The sequence below is a fragment of the Platichthys flesus genome, chromosome 20, assembly GCF_949316205.1.
Source record: "Platichthys flesus chromosome 20, fPlaFle2.1, whole genome shotgun sequence".
Classification (NCBI taxonomy): domain Eukaryota; kingdom Metazoa; phylum Chordata; class Actinopteri; order Pleuronectiformes; family Pleuronectidae; genus Platichthys; species Platichthys flesus.
The window spans coordinates 8,264,020-8,286,597 of record NC_084964.1 but is presented as its reverse complement, the minus strand read 5'-3'; the positions used below and the strand labels follow the sequence as shown (position 1 = coordinate 8,286,597).

General features: G+C 41.3%; 3 protein-coding genes and 1 non-coding gene across 5 annotated transcripts; 2 read left to right on the top strand and 2 right to left on the bottom strand.

Moving 5' to 3' along the window:
- Positions 1 to 404: 404 nt before the first annotated feature.
- Positions 405 to 5,192, bottom strand: pdap1a (pdgfa associated protein 1a). Its single transcript, XM_062378369.1, has 6 exons — positions 5,018 to 5,192; positions 4,099 to 4,181; positions 3,252 to 3,326; positions 2,477 to 2,601; positions 2,164 to 2,315; positions 405 to 1,804 (listed from the first exon to the last, which is right to left on the bottom strand). Exons 1-6 carry the CDS (start codon positions 5,028 to 5,030, stop codon positions 1,770 to 1,772), a joined length of 483 nt encoding a protein of 160 aa, XP_062234353.1. The 5' UTR covers positions 5,031 to 5,192; the 3' UTR covers positions 405 to 1,769.
- A 1,238-nt stretch (positions 5,193 to 6,430) lies between these two features.
- cby1 (chibby 1, beta catenin antagonist) lies at positions 6,431 to 8,998 on the bottom strand. 2 transcript variants are annotated; one of them, XM_062379003.1, is made up of 5 exons: positions 8,893 to 8,998; positions 8,079 to 8,177; positions 7,283 to 7,388; positions 7,072 to 7,184; positions 6,431 to 6,794 (listed from the first exon to the last, which is right to left on the bottom strand). In XM_062379003.1, exons 1-5 carry the CDS (start codon positions 8,896 to 8,898, stop codon positions 6,717 to 6,719), a joined length of 402 nt encoding a protein of 133 aa, XP_062234987.1. In that variant the 5' UTR covers positions 8,899 to 8,998; the 3' UTR covers positions 6,431 to 6,716. The 2 variants fall into 2 exon arrangements, with proteins under 2 accessions (XP_062234987.1, XP_062234988.1); XM_062379004.1 differs by having other exon boundaries at positions 8,806 to 8,962.
- Positions 8,999 to 9,392: 394 nt separating this feature from the next.
- Positions 9,393 to 9,465, top strand: trnar-ccu (transfer RNA arginine (anticodon CCU)). Its single transcript has one exon. It is a non-coding gene; the product is annotated as a tRNA-Arg (tRNA).
- Positions 9,466 to 13,654: 4,189 nt separating this feature from the next.
- plbd1b (phospholipase B domain containing 1b) lies at positions 13,655 to 22,111 on the top strand. The gene is made up of 11 exons (XM_062378742.1): positions 13,655 to 13,781; positions 14,661 to 14,883; positions 15,415 to 15,498; positions 15,617 to 15,758; positions 15,837 to 15,983; positions 16,442 to 16,586; positions 17,585 to 17,785; positions 19,479 to 19,619; positions 19,968 to 20,153; positions 20,320 to 20,426; positions 20,973 to 22,111. Exons 1-11 carry the CDS (start codon positions 13,655 to 13,657, stop codon positions 21,147 to 21,149), a joined length of 1,680 nt encoding a protein of 559 aa, XP_062234726.1. The 3' UTR covers positions 21,150 to 22,111.
- The last annotated feature ends 467 nt before the right edge of the window (positions 22,112 to 22,578 follow it).

The following is a 22,578-nucleotide window of genomic DNA, read 5'->3' as shown; positions in this document are numbered from 1 at the left end:
ACAGATACGGTGATTCCATAAGAGTCAACAACATAATCGGCTCCTCTGTTTGCCAAAGATTGTGAATAAATAAACATGGTGTTATTAAATTTCTCCTTCAGTCTTGAGATAAGCAGGTTGCATTTTATTGAGATTGATTTTACACAATATTTTAGTTTATTTCATAAATAGCTCAATAAATTCTCATCTTGTAATGACGCACAACAGCAGCCCACTTTCAACCCTGTGTGTTGCTGAACTCAGAGGTTAGTGTTCGTCAAATGCCATCTAGTGGTGGTATTCACGAAATGCACATGAAGAAACAAAAACATGTCTAAATAGTTAAAATCAACATGTCACCTTTTTACTACAAACTCCAGCTTATGATTTGCATTACAAAAATAATCACCATTTTCACTTGAACATAGTATTTTAGCTATGAATGATTTTATTGTTTAAAAATGACTTCAAATACACAAGGGGAAATTCTTTTTATGATGTGGCTACAATTCTCATTCGTTTCAACCACTCCCATATTATAGGCAATCTTTTTTTTTACTGCTTAAGACATTTCCAAATCCAGCTCATACCGAGTTACCAATTGTTTATGTACATCTGTGCGGTCTAAATCGCCGTCTTTGTAGGTAGGACTGCTGAGTTGAGCTGTCTGTGATCATTTTGTTATTACACGTGTTGATGCAGAATGCCTGGTAAACTAACTGAGTGTAGGTTTAAACACAGGAGATAAAGACTGTTAACAGGCCTCGTGTAAACTTGGAAAAAGGCAACAGAAGATGCACAGAACCACAGAGGGTCCTATCAGAACTGGGGCAAGGCCACGGTCACTGAGGCAGTTTCAGACTACGCTCTCCAGCACTGATGCTTAACCACTAAAACTGTTATTAATCAGGCAATTCAAGTAAGATTCCTGGTCCTTCGAGGACAGGATCACAGGACACATTTTGAGAAAACCTTTGAACCAACGAGTAAAAGTCGATCAGAGGAACTAGAAGAGTAAATTTTGGGGGAAAAACAATGACTCAACGACAAAAACGTGAAATTAACTACATTCTAAACTGATTCAACTCTGTAAACTGCCAAAATAAAAAGGGACTGAAAACTAATGAAATTTAAACCATTGCATCATGATAACTGGTTTCAGCTGAGGTACAGCATGCATGCCATTTGTTGATCCAAAATAAAAATATATATACCTACAGAGTATATTTCCTATATATCGGTCTATCCTCTGAATAGTTTTCTTTTCTCCACATTTCACTGATTTGACATCTTACAAAACTCGTGAGATGGAAGGAAAAGTAAAGCACCAAGGAAATTCTCATGCACGCTCGTTGTAATACCTGTTCAGTCATTGAGTAAATTTGTACTAGAGAACCTTATAAAATGTATGAATCAAAAGGAATGGAAATAACTCCAGCAGCTTCAGAATTAAAACTCTGGTCGGTGGCAAAGAGTAAAGAGGCAGTGAAGCACTTGGGAAAACCTGTGATTGTCTCCTCTTGGAATTTCAAAGAAAACTAGAGGCATCCCAATTGTTGCATTCCTCTTCCTCTTGCTTTTCACCACCCGTTTCCCCCCGTCTTGACAATGCTGTTATGGAAGACCCACAACGCTCCGATTTGAAATGAGGGACAGGAGTTCAGGAGCACCCCTGATCTCACACCTCTTGCAATGGTCCCCCCCCCCCGTTCTCCTTTTCCTCCTCCAGATCTCCTTCTCTCTCCATCCCTCTGAGACTGAAGTGCATGATGAAGCTTGCAGATGGAGCACTAGCGCTTTGCTTTGCCGTCATCTGCTTCTTTGTCTGATTGAAGAAAAAAGTAGTAGAGCTTTAGTTTAGAACATGGTAAACAGAATATGAAGTTTAGTGAATTTGTACATTTCCTGAAGTCCACATTGCATAACTGTTGATGAAGACATTTACTGAGCTTTTAACAAGCTGTGAACATACAGGTCTAGTTTATTTACTGAACTGAAGGAAACTGTTCAAGGCAGTTAAAGAATAAAGTAACAACTGAAATAGTTGATGCGAATGCTCGCTGTTATTTGCGGTTTTAGTACTTTGAATTGAAAAAAATGTATATATAAGCAACATTACCACTTCATATATGTAATGGTTTAAATTTACAGAATGGTTCAGAGTTCATTGTTGTGTTTTCTCACCTTTCTTGACATCGTCTCTCTTCTTGGCCGCATCCTCCCTTTGTTTCTTGATGATGGCCAGTCTGGCGAGGTCAGCCCTGGCCTGATCAGTCTTCCCCTCAAGATGGAGTTTCATGTAGCGCTCCTTTGATTTCTGCTTCTCTATCTCCTCTCTGAAAGAACAGAGAAGAAGTCACGTACGATAAAACAATATATTCTCGTACAAAATAAGAACCTGCTGCTAAAAACCAAGATAAGAGACAGTTTATAATTTCAGGAGCTTAAACTAAAATAACAAAACAAATCAAATGTATCCTTTTTGAGTGACACTAACCTTTCTCTGCGACTCAGTTCTCTGGGTGCACTGACATCTATTTCAGTCACCTTTTTGCTCTTTTGGGACACACGGTTTGGATTTTCAATCTCTATAAGTCCTTCCACTCCACTCCTCTTTCTGGACTGTATACGGGGAAAAAAATACTTTTATAACCTCAGTGAAATAGGAAGACGATTCCAGCTAGCAACACAAAGCTTGTAAAAAAAAAAATCCTAATCCTTCACTATATTGCAAGTCTACTGTGAAGATTTCTGTAGTCAATTATTAAGGAGTATGTTTATCCTTCAAAAAAAACATTTCAGACTGACTGTGCATATTCTCATTCCCTCTGATAACTGGCAAAAAGTGCACATGGACAAATGTTCTATTCAAACATTTCCGCCACCCCTCCATCGGCATAGTGGTGAGTAGATAGTGGATTTCCATTTTTGGGTGACCTATGCCTTTCCGCTTGTCTGGAACTTTCTACTTCTCAAAACTGCAGACATATTTTCAGGAGGTTTTCAATAAAATTTGAGAGATTAATTATGTTGATCCAAATAATAAGAGCAGCTGGAGGGCAAAATGGTACAAAGAGTGGTAAAATAACAGAACATAATTCGTATGGCATAGAAATAAAAGATGAAACACAAAATCACAGAGGAGCTCATAGATCACCAGCGGTTCATAGATTCATTTAAACAGTAAGGATTAATTCGACACATCACAACAAATCTTTACTCTACTGCCTCATAGAATAAATTAGCATCCACTTAACCTACTCATCACTCACCCCTGACTCTTCATCGCTGCTGCTCTCCTCGTCAGAGTCTGAAGAGTCCTTTTTTTCTGCACCGCCACTTTCTTCCTGTTAAACACAAAAACGCTGCTATCAGACTTGCACTGAGCGCAAGATAATCTCCTAAAATGATAGGGCAAACAAATGTATATATTATTTTTTTTTTTTTTTTTTCGATATTGTTGTTTTTTATATTGATGTTTATATTGCTCTATATTGTTGTTTTTATATTGTTGTTTGTAAAGTGCACCAACCACACCAAGGCAATTTCCTGTATGTGAAAATATACAAGGCAATAAAAAGAATTCTGATTCTGATTCTGATTCTGATGTCTAAGTTGCGGTGGAGTTTCTCCTGCCAGCCCCCTGGTAAAAAAGCAGATAAAGTTCAACTGAGAAATCAGCAGAAGATTATCTGGATGATTCACCACAAGCGAGTAGGCGTGTTTATAAGGTTTCTAACGTGCGATGTAGGTCAAATTGATTTTTTATATATATTTATTATCTCTGAATAAAAAAGATGAGCCATACAAGTAGAAGACACTGACGAAGATGTCAACTTAGAAAGATAAGATTTGAGAGCTTTTGGCGATAAAGGGCTAAGGTGACATGTGATCTCTGCAGCTGAATTTATGTTACGTCCATGCTGCATCATCCCTCATTTGAACACTTTAATAACACATTATTCTGTCGCAGATAATCTCCTACTGTGTTCTTCATATGTGAAAGGCAAACTCCAGACAAAGTACAAACCCTGTTGCAAGGACATTCTCCTGAATTCATGTCTTAACACTTATTCATTGCAGTGAATACAGGTCTGCCACAAGATGTTTCTCACTCACCAACTCCTTCTGTGCTTTCATCTGTCGGTCAATCTCCTCAGGGTTGCTGAACTGCTTTCCCCGGCCCTTGTGGTTCTTTTTCCCTGCAACACGATCGTCAGAGATGTCAATGGACAATCCACAATGTGACAACATAAAACATACAAACAAAAAGTTGGCTAAATTATTTTCAGGACAGTTGGTTGTCAGAATATGAGGGCGGACACAAAAGACACCAACACAATCATTCTCAAATGAATCAATACAGTGGCACTTGAGTAATAACTAGCCTCATTTAGAATTTGTTTAAATACAATGATATATGAGGACCAGTGTATTTAGGGGAACATATACAGCCCAGTGCATGTTCAGCTCAACATATAAGATCTCACGATATTACGCGGAGACTGTGTGGTGGGAGATGAGTCACACTTGACGTTCACTGAGGGCCGGCAAATGTTCTGTTGTGTCTACTGAGCGTAAGATAAAGACGTGGAGCTGAATAGCTACTCGGTGCTTTTACTATGAAGTGTTCGCACCGCATCTGCAAACAGTGACAGCAACTTACAACGTGGAGTTTATAAACACATCATTGTGCTCTTTAAAAGGGAGCCCAAGCGGTCTCTGTGCACATGGTACTGGGGGCTAAACACAACTAGCTGAAAAAAACCAAACCCTACAAACAGTTTCCTGTGTCTATATAACAGACGAGCTAAGAGCTGGGTCGGCGTCGGTGCGTCCGAGACATAAAGTGACAACTGGTGCGTTTGCCTCGTTTTCCCCGACTAGCTCAGACCCGTGAAATGCGCTGCTAACCGGTTAGCATGCTACAAGCTAAGCATGAGAGGCTTCATCATACTGCCTCGGCTAACAGCTCGCTAGCCACAGTTGGCTAGCTACAAAAGGAGCACGTTACACCACTCGGAACAAAAGCACTCACCCCCTCGAGGCATGATTGGAAGCGGTGTTTGTACGGATTGACTCAGCTGCTGTGTCGCCGGAGAAGAGGACAGTCGCGCGGTTAGAAGCGGGAGTTTAAAGAGCCCGAAGTGAAAAGGTTGGAAACTCTCCCGCTGCCGCAACACACACGTCAAGTGAAGACCCGCCGTGACGTCATCCGCTGTCTTCTTCTTGACCGGCTAAACGCATCGGCGGCGCATCGCTGCCTCCCTCAGGCCGATCCCCGCCACTGCATCAGCTCATAAAACTCAAACAGCTTGAAGCAATGAAGGAACACTTTGAATTCTAAGCCGAGTGAGGTCAACACATTGGAGACAGTTTATTCTACCCACGCTAATTCTATGTATAAGATAGCATTATTACTCTATAGTATTTTACACACTGCAGGAGAACATGTTTTATGGTCTCAGTCCTTCAAGGCCAGTCCACGGTGGCTAACCGCAGACTCAATAGTGGAACTGTTCTTCCCACAGAAGTTATAGCCATCCTATAAACCAAGCTGAATACCATAGTCAGACCTGCTGTCTTTCCTCCATCCCATGCTTTTTGCTAAGTTTTTTGAAAATCCAGATTTGATTTTAAAATACATTTTTCTGTGTGCGCGAGAAAAATTCCAATATTTTTTCCATGTGAGGTTTTATTCACCTCTATACCAACATTTGTTTTAGATCATCTTTGGCTCGGACTTCTAACCACCAAAGGTCCCAGAATTAAACCCTGCGATAGAATATTATTGATATTAATAATTATAATCAAAAAAACGTTATTTATATTCTACCTTTTAAAATAGTATTTAAAAAATGAGAAACAAAAATGGGACAGCCAGGTCCCTCCACTCTGATGCAATTGGTCTTTAAATATGGCCTCCGAATTGAGACACAGCTGGTCTGTGTTTGTAAGTGAAGGCGTAAGATGAATTCCCTGTGCATGGTGGAACTCGGGGTCCCACTATGAGAATGTGTTTGTTATTATTATTATGACACACTTCAATTACCATCTACCTCTACTAGGTAGATACATAAACAATTCCAGTGTATAAATCATCAATACTTTTTTTTCTGTTAATAAAAAAGAAGAGATCAATAAATAATAATTGTCATAATCAGAGAGTGAGGTCACCCCGAACATTAATAGTACCCACACACTATAAATATGAACCGGCACACAGACATCGCCCAAGAGGCCCCAGGTCTCTGGATGACCCTTCTTTACTTTTGCGAAATATTTAACAGATTCCAAAGGCTATTGATCAAGTACATTTATTTTCTAAAGCATCATGTTTGAGGCGTAACTTGTAAAAATGTGAATTTCCAGCTATTCACGACTGCCATCTTGTGGCAATAAATGTTATCCCCACTATATCTACTGTCAAATTCTTGAAGATCATATCACAAAGGATGCGGACAACAGATATTTATCTTTTGGACGCATTTATATTTCAAAACAAGATCATATTACAAAGGATGCTGACAACAGATATTTCTCTTTTTGGTCGCATTAATATTTCAAAACAATCTCTCTCAACCATTTACTTTAGGTGTAGAATTGGGACTTTAAATAATTAAAGGGCAGAAATCTTTTCTAAAAATTAACAGCATCTTTAGGTTTGTGTTCCCAGAGACATGTTTAATAAGAACTAGAAAGTGCATTTCCTGCAGAAAATGCAGTGTGAATAACAGTCATTTCTTCCTTTGATGTGTTTTGACATCTTCCACTTCTTTCTCCATCAGGTGGTACTCTACGGTCGTCTCTGTCAACTAAAAGGGAAAGATTACACGTTAGATATGAATAGCTTTAATAAGACACCCACCAACATCTTCCACCATTAACCTATACACAAACCATTTTAGTGGTATTCAAGTGTACGATTGCAAATGTATTAAGCTATATTTTTCACAAGAAATCCAATCAGTGTTAGACTTGAACTAAAACTATATCTGAAGCATTGTCTCGGAGCCACAGGGTGCATAAGCCCAGTCACAAATGAAATACACTCGTTAACATCAGGTCACTGCATCATGAGTCAAGTCTCACCATGTCCATGAGGATTTCAATCTTTAGTTTTAAGAGGTTGTTTTCATCCTCCAGTTGGACATTTCTTTTTTTGAGCCTCTGTGCTTCCCTTCCAGATGTGTTCTCACCGGATTCTGTTCAAATAAATGAAAAAGAATAAATACAACGCTGGCCAATAAGAAACAGACAATGTGTCTGCATAGGTCCGTAGTCGGGTCATCAAAGTCCTTACCTGTTATCCACTGTCCGTCTTCAAATTTCATGCTTTGACCTCCGATGTTCATCACAGGAGGTCCATATTCAAGGCCCAGCTCGACTTCCCTTGTTGATCTATCCAACTAAAAGAACCACAGTTCAGTCAGCATCTCAGAATCTCCCAAATTGTGTTGAGGAATGTTTGACCAACCTCAAACATTACTGTATATGCCACTATATATTATGTTTAGTGTATATTATTTCTGTACAGGAGAAAAGCCCCTGTTTGGTTCCACAGATCCTCTCTTCACTCTCTAAGCAGCACCCAAGGTCAGGCTATAGATAAAGGACCAACCAACATTACATTGTAGTGTCTACGTTGAGGGACTTTCATATCTAACTCAGATGCTCCAGACATAGAGGCACCAACTTCCACTCTCAACCAGTTTAACTCTTTTGCACATTTACCAGTGGCAAGACGTAAGGACACAATGTGATTTAGTTGTGCATACTTTATATAGGCTTAACTAGCCATTCATGGATGTGCTGTTGGAATGGGTGATGAAAGTAGAGGGAGATAAATTGGGAAGCTGTGGGAGAAATCTTCACACTTGGTGGTAACAAGTGCTCTTGTTACTCTGTTAGCATTTGTATATTGTTTCACCTTCTGGTCTCCTTGATGCATCAAGTCTACATAAGACACCAGCTGCCGCCTGAGTTTAGCCTTTCACCAGCTTCCAGAAAACTTCCATAACTATAAGGATGCGATCTACATTTTTACTCACTCATCGATGCACATCATTAACACCGTACACCAGAACATAGGTTCTCACCGTATGAAGGCTGGACAGGGAAGCCGATCTGCGGGGAGGTGTTTTCTTCGGACTGAACGTGTTCCCAAAGAGCGGCATCTTTAGAGATTTTTTGAGGTTCTGCATGAGAGATGGTTGATTAATTGTAAAATTTGTATTTTTTGACAATACAACAGAGTATTAAGGCCATATTAAAAAGAAAAATTTAGAATTTCAGAATATTGGTGTTAGATTATGAGAATAAAGCCGTGCTTTTACAGAATTAAAGTCATAGTTGAGAAGAGAGTCGAAATTTTACAAGAATAAAGAAAGAAAGCAAAAAAGCTGACATATGACGAGAATAAAGTTTTAACCTGTGCTAAAGAATAATTTAACAACAATACTTGAGCAATTGATTATTTATGAAACCTATACTAAAGTATCATTTAACAACGTGCTCCACGATCCTCACTTTTACACAGGGGACAGGCGGATCTCTTTTATATTCCTCCTCTAATATGAAAAATAAATGACTAATATTACAACTAAATCTCGTACTATTTGGACTTAAGTCTCGAACACTTATGACGTTTTCTCGCAAAATCACGACTTTAATCCAGAGAACTGTTATTTTGGGTTGTAAACGGCTTTGATCCTCCGTCGTTAGACAACAACAACACCACACAGCAACAGGACATGTTTATCGCTACTACACTGCTAATCTAATGCTAGGTGGCTACCGGTGGCTCGCTGTGAGTTCTCTTCATACCTGACACTAAAGTGAAACTGTCGGTTGCCTCACGGGCGGGTTAGTAGCTGCTGTGTCACTGAGAGGATACAGTTATAATATATTTACCTCCATACAGACTATTTCTATAAACTCTTAACCTGGCATCAGGGGCTCACGGGAAAACACAGACAAAGCCACGCTGGCTACTGCGCAGGTGCGAAGGATCCATCGGTATAAAACAGACCCGTATCTGGAACGTTATAGGACCTCATCACAGAGTTGTCGTATACAATTGCGGAGGAATACACATGTATACAATTTATCATTCTGATTAGCGTTATAATCCTCTATTTATAACGTTTATGTGTACGTGTCGGTATGAGACTAACATAAGCGACCCCTTTTGAGGTGAGAGAATGGTATCATCCATTAACCGTATCACTATGGTGATACCATGGCTTCATTCTTTCTTTTGTCATTTTCTTGGATCAATCCTCCATCGTTTATATGTCGTTTAAAATAAGAAACTAGTTTATAAATCCCTGTTTGAACACAGATAATTTGAGCCCTGAAGCATTCATATCTCACAGTACAAAGTTGAATGACACGCCCACAAGCGTCATCTAGCCCCAGTGGCCTAATGGATAAGGCACTGGCCTCCTAAGCCAGGGATTGTGGGTTCGAGTCCCATCTGGGGTGAATTACCTTATGCTCTTTGGATCAATGGATCTTAAACACAAAGTTGGACCTGCTTTCATCGAATTATTTACAGCATCTTGAAAAATCCGCATTTCCACAGGTCCTGAGTAACCGAAATCCATCAGCGTCGCCCCTTGCTGAAGCAATCAGAGCAGCATTTATTTTCCGAAGTACATGGATGGTGGAGCCGCCGAGCAGGTGGCGAGCAGGCCCGCAGAGAAGCAGCAGCAGCTCAGCTCGTCTGTGTGCTGCTGCAGCGTCTGGACTAATGTAACCATGATGATGAAGAGGAGGAGGCGGAGTAGCAGGAGGTTCACTCACCGATCTAATATGAGACAAACAGCTGATGGGAGCTGTCAAAGGGATGAAGGCATGTGGAGCCTCTCCGGAGGAACATGGACTTCCTGTTTCAGCCCAGTTGTAACGTGTATATCTCAAATATTATCTGTCACGTGATCCTCAGTCACACGATGCTCCCTTCTTCTTGCAGTTTGACCTTCTCTTAGTGAAGGGGTTTCACTACTTGCTACTGAAGTTTGGCTCCTTTCAGTGGAGCGGATTTCATCTACTTTACTTTATAACCATGACAATATATGCGGTGTATGTATGAAGTAGAAAAAATGCAAATCCTTAAATTCATTTACAACACGATATATTCGTTTTTTTATTAGTGCAACTTTATTATTTCCCCATAAGTGTCTGTAAAATACGCTGACTTAGAACCAAATTTTCAAATGTCCTATTATAATAATTTTATCATGAATATTAAAGGAGACATATTATGAAAATTTCACTTTTGTAGTGCTTCTACATGTTAATTTGGGTATCTGGCATGTCTACCGTCCCAAAAACTCTGGAAAAAAAAACCTCCCGTGATTTGTTGTGGTTGATCCTCTATTTCAGAAACGATACGCTAGAGTGCGTTGAATGGGATTACGACCGAAATAAATATAATAGTCAAACCATGCCCATGTAGGCAGTCTGGCTACATGGTCTTGGACGAGCGAGCTAATGCTAGCCGGGCTCCACCGGCCCGGTTAGCTCGCTGCTTATTGAGCAAAGTGTTTTTATAGTACTTAGAAATATCCAGAAATGAATGGATTTGATTGTACACATGTTGGACTTTACTTTGAAAAGTCTCCAAATCTATACAGTAAATATGTTTAATATTCAGTATGTAGGTAGTCAGAGAGGTCCTGAACACAGGCATAACAGTCTCTCTCTGAACTTATTGAGCAAAGTGTTTTTAAAGTACTTTGAAGTATCCTGAAATGATCACTACCACAGTGAAAATGTTGGACTTTACTTTGAAGAATTACAGTAGATATGTTCGATATTCAGTATGTAGGTAGTCAGAGAGGTCCTGAACACAGGCATAATAGTCTCTAATATTGTTTTTACTGTACTTTGAAGTATCCTGAAATGCTCTATTCTACAGTGAACATTTTGAACTTTATTTTGAAAAATATCTAAATCTACACAGAAAATATTTCGATATTCGGTATGGAGGTAATGTTACGACCCCGCCTAGGAGAAAATACAGTCGCAACAAGATACAAGAGTTCCCCCCCTCCTTTCCACGTTCCCAAGAACCAGCAGCAAACAATTTACAGCTCGTTTGTGTTTATTGACACTTTTTGCTTCATCGTGGGCTAACAGCAAAAAAATACACAGAAAACAACCCTTAGGCAAAACAACCTAAACTTCCCTACTCAAAATTAAGGAAACAAAAGACATGGTACTGACCTAACTCCTCAACCAAACAAAACAGGAGAAAACATGGCTTGAACAGAAATGCTACCCACCCCTACCAAGAACAGGCTGGTACAAAAGAACAGTTTACAAAGTGCTGCACAAGGTGAGTCCGGCTGGCAGCGGCAAAAGGAAAGAGGCCACAGGAGCTGTGGGAAGCCGTCCTCTTATCCTTCCAGCTTGGGCTGGAACCAATCAGCTCCCTGTAAACACACCTACCCACTCGTAGAGACACACCTGAGACAATTCACACCCAAGCATCACAGCAGAGAGACAGAGACAGAGAGAGACACTTTTATTTTCTCAGTGAAGTTCCAACAAACAAGTTACTAAAATATATCAAACAAATTGACCAAAAAAGAAAAAACAATAATACAACATTCAACAAAGAACCTTCACATTTAAACACAGGAACAATGATTTTAATCAGGAAGAGGATCACTGGAGTCCGGCTGAATGAGTCCATCACAGTGATCAACTGAGGTTCAGGGTGAGTCAGCTGTTCCAGCGTCTCAGCAGGAGGCTGACCACCCTGACTGACCTGATCCCCCAACTTGAGGCCAGACCTGCAGCATAGTCCAGGTGAGGGCCACACCGCTCCAGCACAGGCTACTGGTCTCCAGACCAGGTCCCCACGACCAGTCAGGAGTGCACACTCTGTGTGACCCAGTGCAGACGGTCTTAGAAGAAGTCCACCATCACAGCCAGTATCCTGGCCAGCAGACGTGCTGGGGGGTCCATACATGCCAGTCGGTGCCACAGCATGGAGGGAAACAGGTTGTTGTAGAGGTTGAAACAGAGCAGCTCCATTCAAGTCTTCTCTGGCACCATTTATCTTTAAAGAGCCCAGTTTTTTATCACACATGTTGAGGATGAGAGTTTTCTTTAGACCAAACGTAGACGACCACACAGACAGAGGAAACAGACAGGGTTTAAACATCAAGTGGCAATTTGGGCTCGGACTTTAGTCATTATTTTTGTGGAAAGGTCGGTTGGTCGGGCCCCTGATGCTTCCCCATGATATACTTCACTGTGTCGAGTAAAAGTTCCAAATCTCAGAAGTAGTCCTCTAATCTAACCAGTCTTGAGCCCTTAGTTTTTTGTAAAAACTTCCGGATTCCGTTGAGGGAGTAAATATCCTCCATGTCGTCCTGTGTCTGAGAGGAAGAAAATGGTGGGTTTATCTTTGATCCTTTTTTGGCTTGGTCCACATTTGTCTTGTTTTCTGGGTTTTTTCTTTTGGCTGACAGTTTTAGAAAATCTTCCTCCATCAAAAAATCCTCCTCATCAGGGAGCTCTGCCTCTGCTCCTCTAGTGTCTGTGTGAGTGTTTCTGACCTTGTTCTCTTGATGGACGTCCTCAAAAAAGACTCCGAAAAGACACAACATGTTTGAGATGTGGAGAACTACTATATATGGGGATCATTTTTATAGGGGACATTAATTGTCCATGTCTTGCCAGCTCTTTCTCTACTCTAATAACTAATTTTTCAGGAATGGGGGGGACATTAGATATGAAGACCTTCTTGACCGGGTTAGCCAGGGACAACACAGGTGTGAAGGAGCCCTGAATCACCACTCCCCTCTCCAGTAGCTGGTTAGCTTTATCTATGCTATCTACAAACACCGCCACAGCACTGTTCATACGTGAGGCAGACTTCACACTGCCATACCCCACAACCTCACCTACAGCCAGACTGACCTCCTCCACTGAGCAGTCCACAGCCGGACACAGTTTGATGCCGTTTCAGCTTGGCCGGAGCCTCCACCTGCAGCAGCCATGCTGCACAAACACTAACACACCGGCAGCTAAAACAACCAAACTGCTGCTCCTGACACTGTCACTCACACACAAACAAAGAACACCTCTAATATAAGTACAAAGGGAAAAAAGCACAAAGAAAAACAGGTAGAAAAATCACAGTTTGAACAAACTTTCTTCAGCTCACTCACCACACTCCCAACATGCACTCTGAGAGAGAGAGAGAGAAATATCCACACAACCTCAGGGTGGTAACAATAGTCAGAGAGGTCCTGAACACAGGCATATCAGTCTCTCTCTGAAGTTATTGAGCAAAGTGTTTTTAAAGTACTTTGAAATATCCAGAAATTAGCAACTTGAAGCTTAATAAAATGTACGACTTTTATTTTGTAAAATCTCTAAATTGATACAGTCAAAATTCTATTCATAAAAATGACAAGTGAGACGATATATACTTCTTGTGAATATAATCCAATCCATTTTTAATTATGCATGTTGTATATGCTCCATGTCAACAGTTTATTTTGAAAAAAACGCTTGGATTGCGTTTACCATAAATGTCAATATATGCGCGCAGGAGAATTTCTGTGTCGGCTGATTTGTCCACAGAGACGCGAGTGTCGGCTGACTTGACCGCAGTTGATAACTCAGTCTCTTGTGCCGCCCTCTCGGCATGATGCGCCCTAGGCAACCGCCTATGTCGCCTGTACCAGGAGCCCCTGGGTGGAGGATCGCAAGATCCGCCGACATGGAGAGAGTGTGCGTGCTGCTGAGCACCCTGGCTGCATCAGTGCAAACCCACCGTGAGTAACATTACCATTGCGTGTTCTGAAAACCGCTTTTCCTGCAGAAATGTGAGTTAATGCTGAGGTGGGGAATTAAGCTAAAAAATGTGTAATGGGTAAAAGAAAATAAGTAGAAAATCAACAGTTGTTGAAGTGTTAACCCCCTTTTCTATCCATTTCGAGGAAGAGAAAGAAAGTCCAGTAAAAGTATAAATATTTGTGTTCTATGACTAGCTGACATATTTTCTCTATATCTTTTTTAATAACAGATATTTCTATTCGATTGTGTAAATCCTCTCTACTTAAGACGTTTTTTTTTTATTATTCCTGTGAATAAAAAACAATAAATCGTTTGATAACAATTGGAAGAATCAGAGCTCTGACATCACCTGTTATGTCACCAGTCCTTAGAGCCTGAGGTGTGTTTTATTGTAAAGTTCAGGAATTTGATCAGATGATTTATCTTTCAATCATTTGTCTTTAGAACCTATATGTCATTGTAACATCACACAATTTAATCTGCTAATTTGCAAAACCCTTAAACAATTTCATAATTGTGCTACACTTTTGAAATCACATTTACTCTGATGTTCTTAAAACCAAACAATGCACTATTCTTTGTTATGTGTTAAGGCCGAGTTGCCCGATGGGCTCTAAGGCCCGGGGTACTTGCCCACTTTGCCAATGCAATAATTTGTCCTTGCGTACCTTAAAGAGTTTTTGTTATATGTTTACTGGCGATGAATGAAAATGAGTTGCAACATTGCATTACCTACTTACCTCAATAAACCAGATTAAGTTTCGAACAATACGTTATTGGAGTCACGACATTATCTTACATAATGAGTGTTACCCAACCTCAGCCCTGTAACCTTGTCCCTCTCCCTTCAATGGTAGAACTCAGAGAGGCCACCGTGAACTGGGATGCTGCCCAGAAAAGTGTGATCCTGAAGGAGGGAGTGATTGAGACAGATGGGGGAGCGTACGGATTCTTCAATGACACTCTGCTCCTCTCTGGATGGGGCGTGTTGGAAATCCGCGCAGGTTATGGAGGAATCCCACAGGAAGACGAGACCACCTTCTTCCTGGCTGGTTACCTGGAGGGTTACCTCACTGCTGGGTGAGTGGCCCACTTCAGGTTCCATAAAAAAAAAAATACATTTTTATATAATGTCTCGAATAGAAGCCTTTCCAGAGGAATACTGGTTCAGTGTCAATTGATTACGTTTTAAATGTCATCCATACCTCAAATTCAAGTTCAATGTAATATTATTTGTCTCAAAGAGAGATTTGCCTGTGTTGGTTACTAACAAAATCATAAAAATAGTGAAAATTAATATTTTGATTTCGGGCAGATTCCCCCCCTCACATGGGTACTTGAAAATATTTGATCTCACAAAAAAGTTACAACATTGTTTTACTTTATTTTATTTTTCTTTAAACTTTAACAACCATTCGATCTGCAGACCATAGTATACATAGAGTAAATAATGGCTATATTCTGTTTAGCTGAAAACATCACACATTACTGGGTTGAGTTATTGCATTTAAATTAAACTAGAAAAACAAAGGACCTCGTAATTTAAGCGGTAACCTTAATGGAGATGTGAATAAAAAATCCCAGCTGTTCTTATTGCTTTCTCTGTTGCAGACAGATGTTCACTCATTACTCCAACATGTACCCTCAGCTGATTAAGAATGAGAGCGTTCTGAATCCACTGAAGACGTTTTTGAGGTACAGTATTGTTATCTGTTGGAATGCCAAAATGAGATGTAAGGCAAAAATCCAGCAGCAGATTCGAGAAACAACCAAATTCCAAAAGTCCATCAGTCTATCTTCAAATGATCCACAGTACGCAGGACCGGTGGGCCAGGGAGCAGGTGAAACTTAAAAGAAACCGTGACCTCCTGTGGAAGCATCTGGGACTGATCCTGGCCCAGCTGGACGGACTCCATGCCGGAGCTGCACAGTGGGCCAAAGGCAGACACAGAGAGGTGTGTGAAGGTGTGCCCGCACAAAGAGTTGACACAGTACGATATCTCTCATCTCCACCCACTTTCCTTCCCACCCAGCCTCTGTCAGCGTTTGCGGTCCAGTTTCTGAATGGCGTCGGTGACCTCCTGGACCTGGTCCCGGCTCTGACAGCTCGCGCCAACTCCTCAGCGGGGGGCGGCACTTTCAGGATGCCAGGAATGGGCCACTGCACTGCTCTCATAAAGGTTAGGCCAAGCTTGTCTGAATCAAACTGTGAGGGAGCCCTTGGGGAAGCTCAACAGAGGCCTATAGTTGCCTTCATTGTGAGTCCTTATGTATGGGGTTCCCTCTTGTTAAAAGTCTGTCAATAAGTGCAGAGGGCCAGCACCTACACCCATTCAGGGGGGGAGCATGGAGGAGAGGGCGCTGAGTGCTGCTGCACAACCACAAACCCTGCATCATTACATTTTAACAACATTTCATTTCTTCATATCTCCTTTGACTGCAGGAGCCTCATTGTTTGTAAATGTACTTAAATAGAAATCAATTCAATGTCAATAGATAGATGGATAGATAGAGAGATAGGATGGTTGGATGGATATATAGAGAGAGAGATAGGATGGATGGATGGATTGATGGATTGATGGAGGGACAGATAGAGAGAGAGATAGGGAATTCTTACCCTCTCTGTATTCTGTGTCAGGTGCTGCCAGGCTTTGAGAACCTGCTGTTCGGCCACTCTAGCTGGTACACTTACGCAGCCACCACGCGCATCTACAAACACTGGGACTTCAAGGTCATTGACACACACACTGCCACTGGAAGGATGTCATTCAGCAGCTATCCTGGTACACACACACAGACACACACACACACACACGAGCTGCGCAAGAATGTAAACTTTTTCCTAAAAGAAAGTTGACATGTTGTTCTCGCACTTCATGATTTGAAAACAAACACTGGAAACACTGTCAGTTCGACAAATACAGCACAGTTACGCCCACGTTTCCTGGAAAAGCCCTAAGAACTGCTAGTCCTTAATCCACACACTTTCATTTTCTTCTTGGAAAAACAAAGACACTGACGTCAAGGACTTAACCCAAATCCTTGATGAACAGTCGCTGTACATAATTCCTCTGTTAAGCACACGGCTCACATGGTCTATTGCAAGGAAACGTATATCACAGCGCGTGACCCAAACAGAGCCCTGATGAAATTGATTCCCTCACAGTCGAGTCAGAGGAGGTCGATCAATTTTGTGAGCAAAGATTTATCAAGTGGTCCAAGCCATAACAATCCTCTTATAGGCTCCATTGCTATCAGAACAGTGGTTTTAAACTGTTATTTTTAGATGCAGAGGGGCCATGGATTTCACTTCACTATATTCAAAAGAAGAGATGAAACACACTTCTGCCAGTGGAGGTGGGGATTGATCCCTGCATCCTTCTTAAGCGGCTTACACTCAGGCAAACATTGAACATACAAAGCAAGCCAGGGCCTTACTGCAGAAGTGAATACAATATTCTTCCCCTAAGGATTTGTTTTGTTAATTCTGTTATAATAAAGCAGTTAAGAGAGATAAAAAGAGTAATATTTCCCCAGAATTGTGGTGGAGTAAAAGTGTGAAGTCAAATAAAACGGAGATTAGTCCCGGAACTGTTGCCAAATACTGTGGTTATGCACGTGGCTTGTAGCTGAGAATAAGAAATGGATTCATCATCATTATCTCTGTTTACTTTCCCCTCCCTGTTCAATCTTTGTCTTAATATACTTTTCTTCCCTCACTTCCTCAAAATGACCACACTTCTTGCCCCTCCTCCTCTTACACCTCACCCTGCGGCCCCAGGCTTCCTGATGTCCCTGGACGACTTCTACCTGCTCGGGAGCGGCCTTCTAATGACTCAGACATCCATCGGCGTGTTCAACGCTTCCCTGTTCTCCCAGCTTGGCCCTCGCAGCCTGCTGGCCTGGCAGAGGGTGCGTCTGGCCAACAGCCTGGCGCACAGCGGAGAGGAGTGGGCGCAGGTTTTCTCCAAACACAACTCAGGTGAATGGCTGCTGGATTCTGGAGTCAAGGATGGATTTAGTCTGTCATGCATTGTTGGTGAAACATTGCGATCAAACATCACTTCAATGGCAATATGTGAGGCATTTCATAATGTGTTTGATAATAATTATTTTTATTTTATTTCTCATTTTAAACCTCTACTGCTAATTATAATAACCAAAATAATCATCATCATGATTATAATGATCATCATGAATCATCATGAATCATCATTATTATGATTATAATCATGATGTTGATACATCAGTTTCATGATACACACAAACACACACAAACACATATACACAAAGAAAAAGATTCAAACGTGAATCTATTGTTTTGAAATGAGATTTAAAAGTAGCAATAGAGTCAGTTTAAAATCAGTTTTTTTTTCAGTAGATTTAATAGTCTGGGCAAGTTCGATCACCTTTAGTCTTTGACCTGGAAGTAGGAGTGCACTCCATCTAGATTGCCTTTAGACGTCCTTTCCCTCTTTAGATGGTCACCATGCATTCTCATTATCAGTGCGTCATTGCACTGGTTGCTAGGGAGTATATGTGTCTACTAAAGCAGAGTTACAAAAACCAGACCTTAGTGGTTTTGAGGGAAGTGATATCACAAGTCCGAGCAGTAAGAACAAATGAGTCTTGAAGCAGGTCTGGGACTGAATCCCGGGCTGTGTAACAATTCACCAGGCATATTTCCATCCAGATGGAGCAGACTCTCAAAACAGACCGTCCTGTTGCAAAGCCCTTGTGCTTGTTAATTGGGCAGCTGCTTTAATCGACTGTGTCATGTTGCCATGGAGGGGCAGAGGAGAACAGGACAGAGTGTTCTTGACACTGACAGTCCTCTCATCCTCGAGAAGCCCTGCCCTGCTCTCCTTCTCGCCGTCCTGCCAAACTGTGGAAGTGGCCTGGGGGCAGGCAGCAACGAAACCATCACCCGATGTTTTCATTTCATTTCGGTAGAGTTAGGTGAGGGATTTATTGTCTGAGCACGTTGGTAGCTCCCGAATGACAAACTGTTTTCCTTTCACCAGTCACTTGTGCAAGACCCTACATGTTATTTTACCTGTGTTAGATGAATGCTAGCAGCCCACTTCAACAATTTTGTACCAACAAGACATGAGTCTGTAAGTTTTTTCGGGGGGGGGGGGGGGGGGGAAATCTATTATTGAGCATCAGGACGGCTGTGGCTGTGGCGCATCGTCAACTAACCAGAAAGGTACATGGTTCCATCCCTGGCTGGTCCAGTTCACCTACTTTGGGGTAGATCCTGAACCCCACATTGCCCATGATTTGTGTGGGAACACGTGTGACTGGTTTGTACTGGATACTGTATGAATATGTGTGTGAATGGGTGAATGTGACCTGTGGTGTAAGGAGCCTTGAGTGGTCGCTAACACTAGAAAAGCTCTATGCAAAATATAAAGACAGTCTAATTACCATCATGGTCCCAACGGTCCATCACGGTCCATCACGGTCCCTTTCCCCAAAGTTTGGCTATGATTTTGTTTTGCATTGTCACCATCAGATGTCATTAACCATGAATCATTATATTTGCAGGTATTTAGAAGGACCAGAGAGAAGGAGACGCATCTAGATTTCTTTGTTTTTTCAGACTGATACATTTGTTGGGTCAGCATAAGTAGTAAACACAGACACTGCATTTGCTGACACTGTATTTCCAGGTACATATAACAGCCAGTACATGGTGTTGGACCTGAGCAGGGTCTCCCTGGGTCACAGCATCCGGAACGGAGCTCTCGTTGTGGTGGAGCAAATCCCTGGGAAGGTGATGCACTCCGATCAGACTCAAGCTCTACGCAGAGGTAAGAATCAAACCTCATCTACATCTGTTTGTGTGCCACTGCGGTGTTTGTATATGGACAACATGATGGCCAAATCAACTAGTTGGCACTTTGGAGGCGGGCTGCAGTATGGGTCATAAATCCCTCCTCCTCCATGTTAGCAGATGGGACATGGATCAAACGAAACCTCATGCCAAGAGATTCACTCATCACTATCGCATAGACTCAAATCCACAAGATGGCGACGTTCATATCGTTGATATTTTGGCTTCATTTCTGGATAATGGGAGAAAGTGTCAGGTGTTGTCCATCTTTACATACAGTCTATCATCTGGATCACCTCCAGCTTCAGTGTGCTACACTTTGCAGGTTATTGGCCATCCTACAACATACCATTTCACGTTGAAATCTACAACCTGAGCGGGTACGGCGCGATGTGGAGGAGATACGGAGTGGACTTCTCTTATGACCTCTGTCCCCGAGCCAAAATCCTCCGCAGGGACCAGGCCAGGGTGTCGAACCTCAAGTCCCTGAAACACATCATGAGATACAACAGTAGGTAGAACACTAACTCTAATTGGGTATCTGATATTTTATGTCGTTTCCTGAGAACTCAAGGCACTTTAAAGATGTGACAAAGAATACAAACAAATACTTCAGGATTTTGGTGCTGATTTCAAACTAAGCAGCTCAATTTAAGATCAGACTGGTTCTGTTGCAGACTACAAGAGAGACCCCTACTCTAAGGGCCATCCATGTAAGACCATCTGTTGCCGTAACGACCTGAGACCAATGAGGCCACGCCCAGGAGGTTGCTATGACACTAAGGTCAGAAGTCCTTTTTATCAGGATTAAAATTTCTTAAGTGAGTTTATATGGGACTATTGCTAAACTTCATACCTGAAGTGTTCACTGTGTCTTTACCTCCTCCGCCCTGTAGTTTCATCTCATTGTAGGTCTGTGGTAATAATATGATGCATTTTTAGCTTAAAGGTGAGCTCATTTTACAGAAATAATATTGATGCCTTTTTTTGTCATTAGTTATTGGCTTGTTATTGTCGCTGCCAGGGTCACAAATGACCTTGTACCTATAGTGTTTACTTGCAATCTGTGCAACAGTTTCACTTTAAACCAAAAATGTCATTCTGGAGCCGGAGTGAAAAAGTCTGGGGATCACCAAATGCATTTAGATCCATCATCGTGGGAGCAATAAATGTCTGAACAAAACTCAGCATCCATCCATCTAGTTGACGTAAAGATTTTTCATGTGATAAGTGAAAAATTCAAGGTGTGGATTTTGTAATTTAGACCCTATTAAATGTCTGCACTTTCTTCCCATGTGCCCTCTCTGCTCATTTCTGTCTCGCGGTATAGGTGACAGACTACCAGATGGCTCTGCAGCTGGTCGCGGAGGCAATAAACGGCCCCACGACACAGGGGGGTCTGCAGCCGTTCTCGTGGCAGTCCTTCAACCTCACAACTCATCAGGGTCTCCCGCACACCTACAATTTCCCCTTCGTCGTCATGAGGCCCGCACTGCACCGGCCCTGAGAGCACAGAGACAGAAGATGACATGATCTGTCAACATGACAGTCAGAGTACATATGAGATAACAGAGCACAATGTAAAAGACTGACAATATAGACAGTATCTTTAAAGGAACAGTGTGAGGGATGTATTGGTAGAATATAACACTTAAAAGCCGTTTTCAGACATGACCTGTGGGGTCAGGGAAGGAAGTGACGTATTAACTCTGCTGCTTAGTTTGTGAGTTTGTTTACATCACCCAGACACCGTCATCTGGTCGGATCACCACAAACTCTCTTGACATCTTTGTCTTTGTCTTCTACGTTTATGACACACCTTTTTCACTGGGAGATACTTATTTTCTTTTTGTTTCTTCATGTATGCATCTGTAGTGTGTTAGAAGTGCTTTGGCTTTACTTTTGGGAGCTGTCATCTTTATACTCAATCTATGCCTGAAACTAAAAATGTTTGTCCTTTGTTACCTTAGACTGAGCCCTCTATGTAAAGACAGGAAGCCGGTCCTCTTCCACGGAATATGCTATTTTTCTACAGTGGCCCAGCACAGACAAACCAAGCACAAAGTCAAGAGAGGGGTACTTTTGTAGCAAAATGCAACTTTGCCAGTAGATGCAACTTAATCAGCCAAACTGACTATGTAATAATTACTGTTTATTTCACTTCACTTTACTTAATTTACAGCTGTCCAGTGTGGAGTCTACTTGAATTATTAGCGTTATTAATGTCTTTTACATTGAATTTACCTGAGGAGTATAGATCTATTAACATAGAGCGTTAAAAAAATAGAGCTCTTCAAAGTTGTGGATCAGGGATATGCTATACATTTTGACATATCTATATTCTGATATTAATGTATATCTTTTATTATTTTAGTTTTTCTTCTATGTAATGTTGACTCAGCTTTGCTCTGTATGTAGCAAATATATTTGACTAATAACATGAAGCAATAAAATCTGGATACGAAAGTGCATTTTTCTTTGAGTAATAAGTAGGCTTTTCAGAATAGTTCAACAGAAACTACAAGACCCAGGTTTTACCTTTTGGCAAGGAAATCAAAGTCTAAGAAAGCTAGACAGGAAATTGAGTTTGACTTTCAAAACAAGACACCTAGGTGCACTTTTACAATGGACCACTCATGTCTAGACGAGCCCAGCAGTTTACATGATTCAATACAAAATCATGACTTTAAATAGAAGAATTGCAAAACACTGATTCATTGTTTAATCAGGATATAAGTGATATATTATATATGATATAAATGATCAAATAAGCATCTCGTACTTTCCAATTCCTCGCTGTTCTCCTGGAATATGAAATCTCGCCTAGGGCTCCAACACTGCCAGGGTTGTTCCTGCCCTCTCATGTACGTCATGTTTTGGAAAGATAATCAATCTTCTTGAATCTTATGTTGGAACTAATTCCACAGTGGGAGAGG